The sequence below is a fragment of the Tasmannia lanceolata genome, unplaced genomic scaffold (genome assembly GCF_043159265.1).
Source record: "Tasmannia lanceolata isolate RefF3 unplaced genomic scaffold, GAP_Taslan_0.1 ptg000013l, whole genome shotgun sequence".
Taxonomy (NCBI): Eukaryota; Viridiplantae; Streptophyta; class Magnoliopsida; order Canellales; family Winteraceae; genus Tasmannia; species Tasmannia lanceolata.
The window spans coordinates 2,477,501-2,493,020 of NW_027518690.1; the positions used below are offsets into that span (position 1 = coordinate 2,477,501).

The following is a 15,520-nucleotide window of genomic DNA, read 5'->3' on the forward strand; positions in this document are numbered from 1 at the left end:
AATTTAGGTGTTGAGATGAAAGCATATATCACATGTTTGAAGATACAACATAGGAGTAAGGACTCACCTCTAGACATGCGATCTTGAACTCATGAGGAGCTCTTCTAATAACTACAAAGATAGAGAAAAATAAATCTTATTTCAGACCATGCCTTAAAATTACAAATACAAGGTGTGGTAGTCCCACATTATATGTCAGCATTTAGTTTCAATTAACCATTGATCAGAATCAAGTTCATACAACTTACGATATCTGAATGCAACCCAAAAAATTCAAGGCCAAGCAAATAACCAGAATCAAATGAAAAGTAACTGTGTTATTTATTCATATAACTTACTAGAAAGAAAGCCCTAGAGACTGGATAGTGACCAATCCCTAGGCCGTTGGTTCGGCCTTCAGCAATAAAAGCCATTTAAACAAGATTCAAATATTCATTAGTAAATCAAAGAAACTCAGAAGCCAAACTTGCATGAACTATGGCTGAGAACAACTGGCATGACCAAGAATAAACATCATTTCTTCAATTAAAAGATGAAGTTAAATAAGAAAATCACCTTCTCGATATAGTGAAGGAAAAAGCCCATCAGGAGAAATGGCAACCGGCCCATCCGGTAGTGCCTTTCCATCCTGTAAATGCAAGTAGATAGTTCTCCATAAGACATACATTATTTAAATATCGAAACACTCCTTCACAGATAGAATTCAAAAGATATAAGAAGACAAAAAAGACTAGTATTTCTTACGTTCTGGACATACAATAGAGAATTTAATTTTTTTTTTTTAATGATACAATAGAGATATCGATTCTTAAAGTTAAGATGTTACCTGCTTAAGGTTGAAAAGAAACTGCCTCGTGAGATAGGCTTGAGCAATTGCACGTGCACTCAAAAAGAGCAACTGGTATCCATTTTCCTGCAACAAAGAACAGTCAAATCAGGTTTCAACAAAGCTTCACGAAATAGCATACCTTTATAGAAATAATAAATATTTAAAAAAAAGGAAAAGTAGTACTATTCACAAAAAGGAAAAGTGGTAACTATCATTAACCTCTTGTAAAGTACATCAAAACTTCAAATATAAAAGCCTAATATAATACTAACCATTGGTGTAGGATCAATTTCAGCACTTACATCAATTTAATTAAAGCCCGATTTATATTTGAGAACAGCCCAAAATAAAAGAGTGTAATAAAAGAGTGTATTTAATGTTCCTATTCAAGGAAAGCCCAGAAAATCAACTTCTAAAACGATACAGCTTCTAAAATTAGACTCACTTATTAAACTCAGTTTAGGACACTGTTGATTGGGACTAAGCATGTGGATCAGCCTCTTCTTGTCTCAAGGTTATTCATTGGGTAAGGGAAGGGGTTAGCTACCGTTGAGGTGTTAAATATTGCCAACAGTCATACCACATCTTTTCAGTATGTGTATTGCTCCGCTAATAGTGAGGCGGACCATATGGCCAGGTTCGAGGTGGCTGGATTGAAGGTAGAGACATTTGATCATCTATTCATCCTTGAGTTTTTTTTTTTTTTTTTCCGGTTCTGTGTATGACCATCTCGGACACTGATCTTTGATCCCTTTTCTAATAAATCTTCACCATTAAAAAAAAAAACTCAATTTATGACTCCTTCCCCTATTGCCATTTACCGATCCCAGTCCAAATATACCACTTCCTCAACTCAAAAACTTTCCAAACTAGAAAGGCTCCAAATTTTGAAGGCGGAGGTTATTACATACATTTGATCAATTGTTACCAGCGATCAGTATGCCTGGAAAAAAATAAACAAAATACGAGTGGCCCTGATTTAGAATTAATTCTTTCGTCTAATACTAAATTATAAGTTGTGGATCCTATTAAAAATTTTGAATCAAGAAGAGAAGTGCAGATCATGGGATCAACGAATCAAAAAGGCACTACAAATAACTTGGACTCAAATCTTCAGTTCCTCCGCAATAGTGGCATGGTCTCACACTTGCAGTCAAAATCCTCATAATAAATCATAAATTTGAATGCCATGGCCAGATAGATCACACTATGATGATATGATATATTTTAATACGATGAGACATCATAGAAATAGAACTTAAAAAACACCAACTTATTAAACAGAATAGAGAAGATCACATTATATTGACATAGTATATATAATATACAGATGGCATCCTTAATGGATCATCCATCAATTGAATATTGGGGATTCCTTGTTAGCATTCATGAATAGTTCTGATGCATGACTAAAAAGAAAAGGTCTTATTTATGACTGTCCACGGGCCTAGAAAATGGACAATATATTACACCTTTCATCCATACACAATCAATGTTCTTCCATGGTACCAGGTTGCATGCACACTTTCATGGTCCTAAAAAACCCCAAATCGTAAACCCAAATTTTTAGAAATTTAATTACAGATTAACAATGAAGACATATTAGAAGAAGAACAGACCTTAATTGCAGAAAACAGATGTGCAACACCTGTCTGTGACCAATCTTTCCCTACCAAAGGCATGAACTGTCCAAGAACATCTGATCTGTAATATATATAGATGCAACATGAGAGGAAATCGACAGATCTACAAAAATATACATATCAGAAAAGAAGCAAATATTAGACAAAATATAGATTAACTCACAAACAAACCATTATCACATGAAGTTTATGTAAGAGTGGAAATCCTGAAGACTAGGAGCACATAAGAACATCATGTTTTACTCTGTGTATGTGTGCGCGCTCGCACGTAACTGTAAGCATGTGTGTTTGCAATTACTCTGTGTATAATATAAGCTTCTCCATTCGAACCGTGGAGGCAAAAAATGGACAGATTTGTGAAGGTTTATACGCGTCCATTTTACCTCCACAAATCATAGGGTTGGGATGATCCTATGGAGCTGATTTTTTGGGCACACCCTATCTGTGTGAGGGCCAATCAAATGAATGCTTTGGATCACCCAAACAATGTGGCCCCCACGGCATCTTAAGCTAGTGTGTAGATAACTTATCTACACTAGTGTTTAGAAACTCTTTTCTCATATATATATATATGAGAAAAGGGTTGCTGCGCTCGAGCACAGAAACAGGTGCGTGGGGCCATTGAGGGGGTGATCCTAAGCATTCATATGGAAGGCCCCATCATGGATGGGGGGCCTACCAAAAATCAGCTCCATTGGATCACCAGTGGGTGTCCATTTGTGGGGCCAAAAATGGACAGATACTGTTTGTCCACAAATCTGTCTATTTTTGGCCCGACAAATGGACACCCTAAGGTGATCCAATGGAGATGATTTTTGGTGGACACCCTACCCATGAAAGGGCCCATCAAATGAATGCTTTGGATCCCACCCAAAATGTGGCCCCACCCTGTTTCTGTGCTCGAGCGCAGCAAATGCATGCTATATATATGTATGTGTGTGTGTGTGTGTGTGTGTGTGAGTAAACAGTTCCTGAGGTGGCGCTAGCGCTACCTTATGTGAGGTGGCGCTCACAAAACATAGGGGGCCCACTTTGTTTGGATGATCCAAAGCATTCATTTGATAGGCCCTCACATAGATAGGGTGCCCACAAAAAATCAGGTCCATAGGATCATCCTAACCCTTCCATTTGTGGAGGTTTAGATTTATGGAGGTTTATACCCATCCATTTTAATCTCCACAAATGGAAGGGTTAGGATGATCCTATCAAGTTGATTTTTTGTGGGCACCCTATCTATGTGAGAGCCTATCAAATGAATGCTTTCGATCATCCAAACAAAGTGGGCCCCCTATGTTTTGTGAGCGCCACCTCATATAAGGTAGCGCTAGCGCCACCTCAGGAACCCTTTTCTCATATATATATGATAGGGCCTTGCAAATGAATGCTTTGGATCACCACAAAAAATGTGGGATCCATGTGATTGGGTACTCGAGCGTACCATAAGCTTGGTACGCTCGAGCGTACAATCCTTTTCCTCACATATATATATATATATATATATATATATATATATATATATATATATATATATATATATGAGGAAATGGTTTGTGTGCAGCTGCACAGATAAGCTATCTGTGCATGGCTGCACAAACCATAGTGGGAGCCACATTTTTGCGTGGATCCAAAGCATTCATTTGGAAGGCCCTTCCATGGATAGGTTGTGTACCAAAAATCAGCCCTTTAGGATCATCCTAACCCTGCCATTTGTGGAGGGAAAAAATGGGCAGAAACAGTGTCTGTCCATTTTCCCCTCCAACTTTCATTGGGTTAGGATGATCCTATAGGGCTGATTTTTGGTACACACCCTATCCATGGAAGGGCCTTCCAAATGAATGCTTTGGATGCCCCAAAAATGTGGCCCCCACTATGGTTTGTGCAGCCATGCACAGATAGCTTATCTGTGCAGCTGCGCACAAACCATCTCCTCTCTCTCTCTCTCTCTCTCTCTCTCTCTCTCTCTATATATATATATATATATATATATATATATATATATATATGAGAAAAGGCTTTCCGCTAACGTTAGCAGCTAGCTTAGCTGCTAACGTTAGCATAAAACAAGGGTGGGGCCACATTGTTGTGTGTGTGTGTGAGCAGCTACTCAAATAAGCTTATCTTAGCAAAGCTCATAAACCATTGGGGGGGGGGCACACTTTTGGGGAGGTCCAAAGCATTCATTTGGAAGGCCCTTCCATGGATAGGGTGTGTACCAAAAATCAACCCTATAGGATCATCCTAACCCTGCCATTTGTCGAGGGAAAAAATGGGCAGAAACATGGACACACAGTGTCTGCCCATTTTCCCCTCCACCTTTGATTGGGTTAGGATGATCCTATTGATCTGATTTTTGGTACACACCCTATTCATGGAAGGGCCTTCCAAATGAAAGCTTTGGATCTCCCAAAAAATGCCCCCCCCCCCCTCTCTTATTTGAGCAGCTAGGCACAAACCATTCTCTCTCTCTCTCTCTCTCTCTCTCTCTCTCTCTCTCTCTCTCTCTCTCTCTCTCTCTCTCTCTCTCTCTCTCTCTCTCTATGTATATATATATATGTATATATATATATATATATATATATCAATCATTCTGATATATACTATCTTATGATATTCATTTTACTTTTAAACTATTATAGTTATCTTTGTCCTTGGTATCTTTTGTAACTTAAGTGACTTCATTGTACAATTACACAGGTAGCCCCTCATTTGAATATATGAACTCAGCTCAACTCAACTAAGCCTTTGTCCCAAACTAGTTGGGGTCGGCTCATTTGAATATATGAAACAAAATAGAAATTAAATTAACAACTACACTCAAACTCAAATACTTAGACAGATTCAAATAAGTGCTTTGATTATATTTATATCATAGAAAGTAAATATAGAGAGGTTATGGTAGTTTTCACACTTTTCCAATTAGATAGAAGGTCAGTTATGTTTCTATACAGCAACATATAATTCACTTTCTATTTCGTTTTTTAATACTTTAAAATATTAGGGCTAGTTTAGGTTGATCAAAGGCCTGAAAGTTATTCCAAGCAAATGAGTAGGATTAAATTGAGCTTATAATATATGTGGCACGCACACACGTGTACTTGTGATAAGCTTTTTGAGGAGCTAATGAAGGGTTACAATTTTCTTTTCTCTTTGGTTTGATGCTCAAATATCTTTGGTGGCTGTGACACTGAGGCTCTTGTGGTTCAATTCTATCATATCTTGTTAGTGAATCTGAGGCATTTAGATTTGAGATCAGATTGAAAAAAAAAAATTATGGTTGAAAATTTTAAGGTGGTTGTGGTGTTTGTTCTACTATATTTTCCTCAAATATTTTGCTATCGCTTCTATTCTTATCGTTTGCAGAATGCAAAAGAGAATCTAGGACTTCCATATACCAACATTAGATGTGTGAGTGATCTTAGGGGGAAATGCTCAAAATAACCATTTAAATATGCTTAGATGTAAAACATGAAATGGTATTTATTTCTGGCTCAAAAAAAAAGTGTCCGACTGTAGGTGGAAGAACATGATTATAAGATTTCAAGAAGAGCCAATCCCCAGGCTTTTAAGACAGGAGAGTCAAATGCCAAAAAATCTTCTCTAGGAATATAATATATCTTATATCGAGAAGCAAGGATACAGAACCTCATACTATATGTTCTCAATCCATAAACATGTAAAATGTGAATCAAAAACTCGAAAAAATATTCGCTGTAATTGAATTAAGTCAAAAGGTTACTTGGTGATTGTCCCATCAACATCTGAGACAACAATGCGGGTGTTCCATTTCCACAAATAAATTCTAGCATCCACCTGTTCAAGCATGTGTTCAATGTATGAGGAATAGAAACAGCATAGTGGAACAGAAAATAACGACAAGTTACCCAAAATAGAACCTTTTGTGTCCCAAGCACTGCAGTTGAGAAAGTAAAGGTGATCACATTCCGTCCGTCCTTCAAATTCAAGGAAGCCAGCTGCTCAGATGTAGGAACGAGTGATCGAACCTTTTTTGTTGGCCTAGTTTTGGGCACGTTCTTACCCCCAGTCCCTTCACTGGCACTCTGTGAAGTATTGTCAGCATCAACCTTTTTGGTGCCACGTGGAGATGACGGGATGGGTCTCATAGTTTTTGACTTTCTGAAACTGAAAGGCCAGAGTTTCCAGCTACCACCAGAGGGCACAATGGCTCCAGACAGTTCCCCTTCGAGAGTTTTTCCCACTTGGTCCACAGCTATCGAGCCTTCTGGCTCAAAAATCTGGTCCTGACTAAAAGAAACCATTCCCAAAATAGTCGGTGCAGCAGCATCCCATGGTAAATAACGGCCACCAATTCTGACAACTAACCTATCATTCTTCACAAGTGAAGGGCCCAGAGCAGTGAACTTATCCAAATCCACTTTTTCAGAATCAAATACTTGAGAAGCAGCTTGAGCTCCCATCCCTTCAAATAGCAAGTGCCTACAAAGGGATATCTCTGCATAAAGTAAATGACCACCATGGTAATATCACAAATTACATTGGACATATATCTTTCATAGAAATGATGAGGAAGAACAATAGGAAAAGCAATTAAATTTAGAAAACAACAAGTACACTTACCCACAGTAGGGTACGTTGATGACTGTTCATATTCCTTCGAACTTTGAGTAGCGACAACTGCAGCAGCAGCCTCACTTGTAGACTGGTCCGGTACTAAGTTGCTTTCAGGGGCCCACCTTGACTCTAACTTGCTTGAAAAATCCTTCCTAAGCATGCCCCAGATTGAATTTTCAGAACTTAAATCCAGAGAATGAGGTCGAAGAATATCAGACCTTTCAAGGTCGCGAATATGGCCCCGCATACTAGGCATGGATCCAAACAGTTGGCTAACTCCCCCTGTACGTATTCGACCAGTTGGAATACTTATTGGACTGGCTTGTGTTCGACCTGTTGGAATACTTATCGGACTAGCTTGACTCCTCGATGAGTCGGGCAAGCCTTTAAAATCATTTGGAGATGAATCTTGAACGAGTTCCACTGAATATGAACCTGTGGTAGGAAATGATTGGGATGCAAAAGATTGATGTGAAGAAAAAGATGACTCGTGATTAATATCACCTGACACATGCTCCTCTTCAATGCCTTCCATGGAGTGATTATCCATCTCCAACACATCTGCAGAAATTGACTCTTCATATTGGGGTCCAGTAGCTACAAAATTATCAGTGTCAATGAAGAGGAATTGATCTTCCTCTAAAGTCTCGGGTGATAACATGCTCGGGTTCACTAATTTTTCATCACGATTTTCCATTTCATTATCACTAAAAAGTCGAGAAGAGAAATCTTCCATTGGCATTTGATTCTCACATATCTCAACGATGTCTGCTCCCAAAGTATTCTCCGGAGTATGTGCCTCAACTACAGTGTCTTGGTGAACCACTCCCAGTACCTCAGCTCCTACAGAATTAGAATTTATCAAGTGCATATCAAGTGAAGAAAGGGTTTCTTTTGGTACTTTTCCACCATCAGTAGCAGATGGCTCAGATTTAATACTATTTGTTGTTGAGTTCTCAGAAATTCCCTCACTTTCAGACCCTAACTCAGAGTTATGCCACTCCAAGGGATGCCGATCGTTAGATAATTCTAAGTTACAGGGATTGCATCCATCTGAACTATCATTACCTATGAATACACCAGACTCTGGTTGTGAATTTACCTCAGAAATTAGCTCAGTTGTCTCATATAAAACATCAGAGTGAATTTCAACCTCCTCACAAGCTCCGCCAGGAGTGTCAAGGGCTTGTGCACTGGAAAAAACAATCCTAACATTCAGGCTTTCAGATGTCTCACAATAGATGCAGGAAGAAACTCTATTCTCTCCACTAAACTCTATAGAAACACCTGTTGCTACAAGACCACCCTGTTTATCAGACGCCTGTTCTGCATCAGGTTGTTCGACAACACTAGAATGAACAATCGGGTCCACTACCACATCAGCTAAACTAGGACCTTGCAAATCTGTAACAGTGGTCTCAGAAATAGATCCCTTCACCATCTCATCAGAACCAGCATTCTCTTCATTGATCTCTGCCGTCGATTGCTCAAAGGTTATTTCACGTGTACCTGCTGTGTCACTTGTCTCTAACTCGGATATCTCTAGAACCTCCTCATGGTTTCTCAGACATGGATGACTTGGACTGGCTATCTCTTCAGAATACTGCATATCTACAACACCAGTCCCAAAATTATCCCCCATTGTCTCGTTACGGGAACCAATAATTTCATCAAGATCAGGCATGGAAACACTATGATCAATGATGCTATCTTGCACAGAAGAACCATCCATGCCTTTTTTGTCATTAATCTCAGCATCCACTTTAGCCTCTTCAGTCCGCAAATCAGGAGCAGACACAACGGCTGCATTACTCATTTTCCGATTAGTAGTCGAAAGATTGGTAGACCAGTTCACCTCCAAGAGGTCTGCAGCAATCTCGGCGCGCTCCAATGAACTTATCCTCTGCACATTTGTGTCTCCTTTCCTAAGACTGTTATCCTCCTTCATTGGTTTCCCACCAAACACAAGCCCAAAAATCCTAGACCGCCCTGAATTTGTCCTCGTCACAATCTTCCCATTACCCATATCGATTTGAGTGACCAAATTCGACCGATTACCATCAAAATCAAGGCTTTGAGTCTTTGCTAACCCTCCACTATGAGACTGCTCATCCGTCTCGTCGCCGGACGATAAAGGAGAGAAGATGGATTCCCCAACATCAGCATCCACCTCTCTGAGAAAGTAAGCTTCTCCTTTATGATCCAAGTACATATGAAAGGAAGCATCTGTCCCATTAACACTTATATTCACAACCTTCTCTTTTGTCTTCAAAACCCCTTGAAATTTCCCAAAACGGACGTACCACGGATTCGACTTGAAACTCCCATCTTGCTGTTGGACTACGATTATATCGACAGCCCCTCCGAAAGGATGAAATGGGCCTGAAACTGTATATACTCCTCTAGATATGTAGCTGCTCAGCCTCTCCACTGCATACATCCTAAAATTCCCAATTCTAATTTTTTCAAAGACCCAGATCACAACATCCTAAAATTTTCCCATACACCCCAAACCCAGAGGGCCTCAAGTCTTTAAACAAGAAGACCCAAAATCACAAGCCCTCAAAATCTTCCCACAAACCCAAATCCAATCCAGAAAACTCCCCAAATTCAACAGTCTCACAAAATCCTAAAATTTCCACATAAACCCCATGAAACCCAGAGGGCCTCAGTTCTTAAACAAAAAGACCCAAAATCACAAACCCTCAAAATCTTCCAACAAACCCAAATCCAATCCAGGGAACTCCCCAAATTCATCAAACTCTTCGAAAATTCGTCAGGAAAAAAAGAAGTCCAGATCACAAATTGCCCTCAGATACGAAGAACCCTACCAAAATTACAGTCTCATCCTCAAAATACAATGACCCAGATCACAAAACTTCAAAAATCACCTGGTAAAATAAAAACCCACCAAAATTATATCCTCTTGATCTTGAAACAACAAGACCCAGATACCAGAAACTCAAAATCTGATATATTCACATAAACCCATCGAATAAGTATTCCTAAAAACAAACACATTATAAATAAAAACAAGTGAATTGGGTTCGTTGGATTGACCTGGAATTAGAGAAAAAAAGAACAATCGAGTCTGAGAAGCGGCCAATTGTCTCCGTTCTCTCTCGATTTTTGAGTCTTTTTTGGTTTCTTATGAAGAGATTGAGATCTGTAAAGCGGCCACGTCAGCTCGTAGAGAAAGAATAATTGCGTTAGGTGGGTGAAAAAAGCCTGAGATTTTTTAACGCCCGTAGTCTGATTGCTTCAAACCAGTTTCTCGAATTTAAGGAGATTTTTCCCTTTCGAAATTTTAAGGTTTTTTCTTTTTCTTTTTCCGTACGAAATTAGAAGAGAAAAACTAAAACGAATAAAACGACCGTTTCTTCTTCGTTCCTACCGCCTAACTTACGCACTGGTGCGCACGTGAAATTTTCTCGTACCAGATTTCATATGATGATGTAAGGCGGTATAGTCCAGTATTTTTCAAAAATTACTGTACGGCACACATCGTATGATTATCCAGTATACGGTGTGAGCCCTTATAGTCCCATATTTTTCAAAAAGTACTGTAGTACCACATCAGAGGATGATCCAACCCGTCCATAAGATGGAACTCAACGATAAATAGGTTGTTACCCAAAAAGCATTTCCATAGGATGATCCTAGCCCTCTAATCTATAGGATGATCCAAACCGTCCATATGATGGGCTGTAACATAAGTAGGTTGTGCCCAAAGATCATCTCCATAGGATGATCCTAGCCCTCCGATCTATAGAGGTTTCCGTAATAAGTAGTTCATCTATAGATCGGAGGGTTGAGATCATCCTATAGAAACGGTTTTTTGGGCACAACCTATTTGCGCTATGACCCATTATATGGTCGGTTTGGACCATCCTCTAGTGTAGTTCGTACATTACTTCTTGAAAAATAAGGGACTGCAAGGGTTTATATTGTATAAAATATCGACTATCCAAACCGTCGATTTGATGGGCCACGACATAACTAGCTTGAGCTCCAAAAATCATTTCTATAGGATGATCCCAACCCTTGAAACTATAGAAATTTCCTTAATAGTCCCTCTAGAGATCGTCAGGCTCGGATCATCTTATGGGAATGACTTTTTGGGCACAATCTATTATCCTATTTGCGTGGTGGGCATCAGATGGACGGTTTAGATAATCCTACGGTGTGGACCGTACAATACTTTTTGAAAAATACTAGGTTGTACGGGCTTACACCGTATAAAATGTTTTTGGTACTTTCTTGCTTGGCTGTGTGTACTGCGCACTGGGCTTACGTTAGATACAATGACCTTGGTTAGAGAAGGCTAATATAAAACGTAACATATTTATGTTCCAAATCTACTTAGTCAAGTAGGTAGGAAGAATTTAATGTTTAAGAGTTTCAAATTAAAAGAAGTGTACTGATACTGGCACTACTATAATTTAATAATTGCATAAGCTCAGCTTTTATGTTCCTATTTAATTGGCTTCTGAGGCTTTTTGGGGACTGTGATAACCTTTTGGCAGCTGTTTAAACAATAAAATTAGGGCGATGATATTGTCACCCCCCCTGCGTACTCATTCGCCCCCCTTATTAATGCTTTTTGACGTCAAATCAAGCCAAAAGGGGAGCGAATGCGTAATTTAGGGGGGGTGACAATATCATCGCCCTAAAATTAAAAATGAAGTTGTCCAATTATCAAAATATGATAGTGCCAATATCGGTATCCCAGGGATAGTGATAAGGGTGTCAATTTTGGCTCGGGCTCGGAGGCTCGCTTGAGCTCGGCTCGAAAAAAACTCGGCTTGAATCCTTAACGAGCCGAGCCGAGCCGGCTCACCAAGCTCGTTAAGCTTAACAAGCCGAGCCCAAGTTAGGCCAGGCTCAGCTCGGCTCGGCTCGTTAAGGCTCGTTAAGAATTTAATATATTTAAATATATATATTATATATTAATTTATACATTAAAAGGATTGTCCAAGGAGTGAAAGGGGGGGGGGGCAAAATATGTCACTTCATTTTTGGAACCCCATTTGTTACTAGGACCACCCCCCATAGTGTAAAAAAAGTAGTCAAATTACACTAGTATGGCTGTCCAGGGAAGATGAGGCGTGTGAACACAATATAACCCAAGCTCGGTAAGGCTCGCGAGCCTGACCGAGCCGAGCCTGGTTCGAGCCCGAGCCGAGCTTTTGAGCTTACTCGTTTACACCCCTAGATAGTGAACAAAATAAATGAGGTCATCTAGTGGGGGCCTACATAGAGGTCCATATCATAATTTGCACCGGGATCAATCTAACTTTTGATTGATATTTTCATTTTGGGGAGTGATAAATCGACTCCCAAATATGATAAATCGACTCCCCATGTGTCTTTCTCTCTCCTCCGGGTTAGAGAAAGAAAGAGGAGAGAGATAGACACATGGGGAGTCGATTTATCATTTTGGGGGGTCGATTTATCACTGCGCTTTCATTTTAGATCATCAGTTTGCAAGTATGATCCCAGTCGTTGGATCGATTAAAATTTCGATTGATGCTTCCATGTTGGTCATCAGTTTATGATAGCCAATCGGGATCTTGCAATAAGAACACGTCATCGAGTAGGGTCCACGTTGTACTTCATCAAGCCAGATCTGCACTGTTAGAATGGTCTTACCTGTTCGATCAATTGAATTTTAAGTGGGCCCACTAAATGAATGGTGCAGGATTTAATCATTTTACATGCATGATGGTTACTAGGAAGATCAGAGTGGTCCCTCATCGTGGGATGTGTGTGATTTCAGGAGTTGTAGAAGAAATTCAATAGCTTTATTTAAGAAAAGCACCCACAAGGCCACAATGGATATTCCCTTATGTGGTATCTTACACATTTAGATGCTGGCAATGTAAAATAGATTTTTTGAGGTGGGGTATAGTGGGAAACCAGGAACTTGGGCTGTGAGTAACTGTTGACTTGGGCGAGTCAACTCAATGACTTAGCCGAGTTTTGTAAAACGAAACTCGGTAGTTAAAAAAAAAAGGAAAAAAAGGAATTAATAACTCACACGTGGTCACACATTCAATTGCTCAAAGACATTATCTGTTGAGAGTAGGGGTGCAAGTTTGGCCATGTCAGCCCTAACCCGCCCTGAGCCCCGAACAGGGTCAGGGCTGGATTTTCCAACCCTGAGGGCGGTCAGGGTTCATTTTTTAAGGTCCTGAGTGACTCAGGTCGGGTCGGGTTCTGGGTTAATGCCTCGGGTGCCTTGACCCGGCCCGACCAAAAGTTTTCTATTATAGAATTGAACCATCTGTGCATATTTCTTTTGCTAATATTTTCTATTCTCTTGGATTGATGTTTCTTTAGATTATTATTATTAATTGTCTCTGTTGCCCGTCATGTTGTTGAATTCATATTGTATTTTGTTCCCTTTCTCTGTTTATTGATCATTTTGTTCTATATGATAAGTGGTTGCTTTATTTTTGGCACTCTTAACAGGTATTAGGGCCGGGCCGGCCCAATCAGGGCGGGCCAGGGCCAGCACTGAGCCCTGTAGGGCGGGCAATGGGTTGAGGTTTTTCGGCTCTGACTCAGGATCAGGGCAGGTCTGGGCTAAGATAATGGGTTCCAAGGTTGGGTTAGGCTTTTGAAAAACCCGACCCAACCCGACCTGCAGCCCTAGTTGAGAGCCTACAGTCTCGTCACGCGTGCCTTCATAAGTGAAGTGCCCATTGTGTATCTTACACTTAACCTGTGTATTCACTGTTGTTACTAGATCAGATCTTGCCTGTTGGATTGATGTGTGATAGATTATGTAGTTTGGATAGACTAGCAACTAAAGTTAGATTTAGTAGGTAGGATTTCTATAGATATCTCGTTCCTGAGTAATGCTAATCTCTTTATATTTTTACATGTTCTATCTGAGCACTCATTAGCTCTAACTGTCATTAAAAACAAGTACTTTTTACTGGCTTACATCTCCCAGCGTTCCTTTAAAAAAAGGTTAAATTGCCGATGGGGGACACAAAAAAGCTAGAAGTGCCACCGGGGGACACAATTTTGAAAAATTGTTACAGAGGGTTGATAACCCACTTTTGAGAGTTTGATAACCCCATTTAGAGGGTTGATAACCCCCTCTTAGAAACTTCATAACCCCCATTTTGTCCCTCTCTAACATTTTTACAAAAGTGGGTCCCCCGTTGGCAATTCTCGTATTTTGGTGTCACCCATTGGCAATTTTTCCAAAAAACATGAAGCAAGTTCAAAGGCAAATCACCACCAAAGTGAAAAATGAATAATAGAGAGCCGCAAAATAGCTTTATGTGAAATTGCCAAGCAAATTGCTATAGATTATGGATAGATTATAGATAAGGATCTTTTAGCCGTTTCGACTTATTACACCCATGGTTTTACATTTCGACCGGTCAGCCCCAAAATCGAAATCGGCAATACTCATAAACATTACAGGCTTTTGGTCAAAGTTTCGAAATTTAAGGAAATTCAACCCAAAATTTTCGTTTTTTAATTATATAATATTTTCTTGAAATTTTGACTGAAATTATGGTAATTTTGGCCGAAATATTTATTAAGTAAAACATTATTTTTAATGTTTTCGTCGGATTTCGGTGAGGGCCGAAAGCAAGGTTTTAAATTTTGGTTTCGGTACCAATTTCGGACCCCACCAAAATCCGAAAATTTGGGCTGAAATTTGGAATTTCAGACCAAATTTTCCAAATTTTTTCTTAACAAATTTTTTTTTAAAAATAAAATGACATTAAATCAAAATTTCAGACTGAAATTACAGAAATTTCTTTCCCAAATTTTGGTCCGAAATTTGGTAAAGGGCGAAATCCGAAATTTCGGATTCAATCGGGACCGAAACCGAAATTTGACGAAATTTAAAATTTCACGAAATACCAAATTTCGGAATTTCGACAATTTCGGTCCGAAATTTCGAGAAAATGTCATTTAAAAAAAAGAAATGTTAGAAAATTTCGGCCGAAATTTTGAAATTAATTAAATAATATGTTTTTATTATTACCAAATTTCGGCCCAAAATTTCGGATTTCGGTGGGGTCCGAAATCGGTACCGAAACCGAAATTTAAAACCTTGGTCGCCACACACTTGACTCTCATCTCTTGTATTTGTATTGTGCAATGATGACCCTATTATTTTAAGGGGTCCACATTCCAATTTCCCTAGCATACATCTGAATTAAACAAGGGTAAAATGAATAATAGAGATCCATTAATACCCAGGAAACAATACCAAGACCGATTTGTGCCTTAGTTACATCAATAGCATGGTTTTAAATTTCGGATTTCGCTGAGACTGACACCGAAATGACGAAAACCCGAAACGGTATTTGATTTCAGCCGAAACTTCGGTCGAAATTTCGATATTTCCGAATTTTCACGCAAAAATCTCTTTTTTAAATTAATTTAATATTTCACCAAAATTTCGACCGAAATTTAATATTGA

At 39.3% G+C, this 15,520-nt stretch overlaps 1 protein-coding gene across 3 annotated transcripts in view; it reads right to left on the reverse strand.

Annotated features, from left to right (window-relative positions):
• Positions 1 to 10,399, reverse strand: part of LOC143889495 (phosphatidate phosphatase PAH2-like) — an 18,532-nt gene extending 8,133 nt beyond the window's left edge. The window contains exons 1-8 of one of the 3 annotated variants that reach the window (XM_077393733.1): positions 10,123 to 10,398; positions 7,069 to 9,953; positions 6,366 to 6,943; positions 6,209 to 6,282; positions 2,449 to 2,533; positions 827 to 913; positions 556 to 628; positions 68 to 111 (exon numbers count right to left, since the gene is read on the reverse strand). In XM_077393733.1, coding sequence (XP_077249848.1) covers positions 68 to 111; positions 556 to 628; positions 827 to 913; positions 2,449 to 2,533; positions 6,209 to 6,282; positions 6,366 to 6,943; positions 7,069 to 9,502 — 3,375 coding nt within the window. In that variant the 5' untranslated portion in view covers positions 9,503 to 9,953; positions 10,123 to 10,398. Of the gene's footprint in view, positions 1 to 67; positions 112 to 338; positions 395 to 555; positions 629 to 826; positions 914 to 2,448; positions 2,534 to 6,208; positions 6,283 to 6,365; positions 6,944 to 7,068 lie in introns of all 3 variants that reach the window. The other 2 variants (XM_077393734.1, XM_077393732.1) reach the window with 2 other exon arrangements.
• Between the last annotated feature and the right edge of the window lie 5,121 nt (positions 10,400 to 15,520).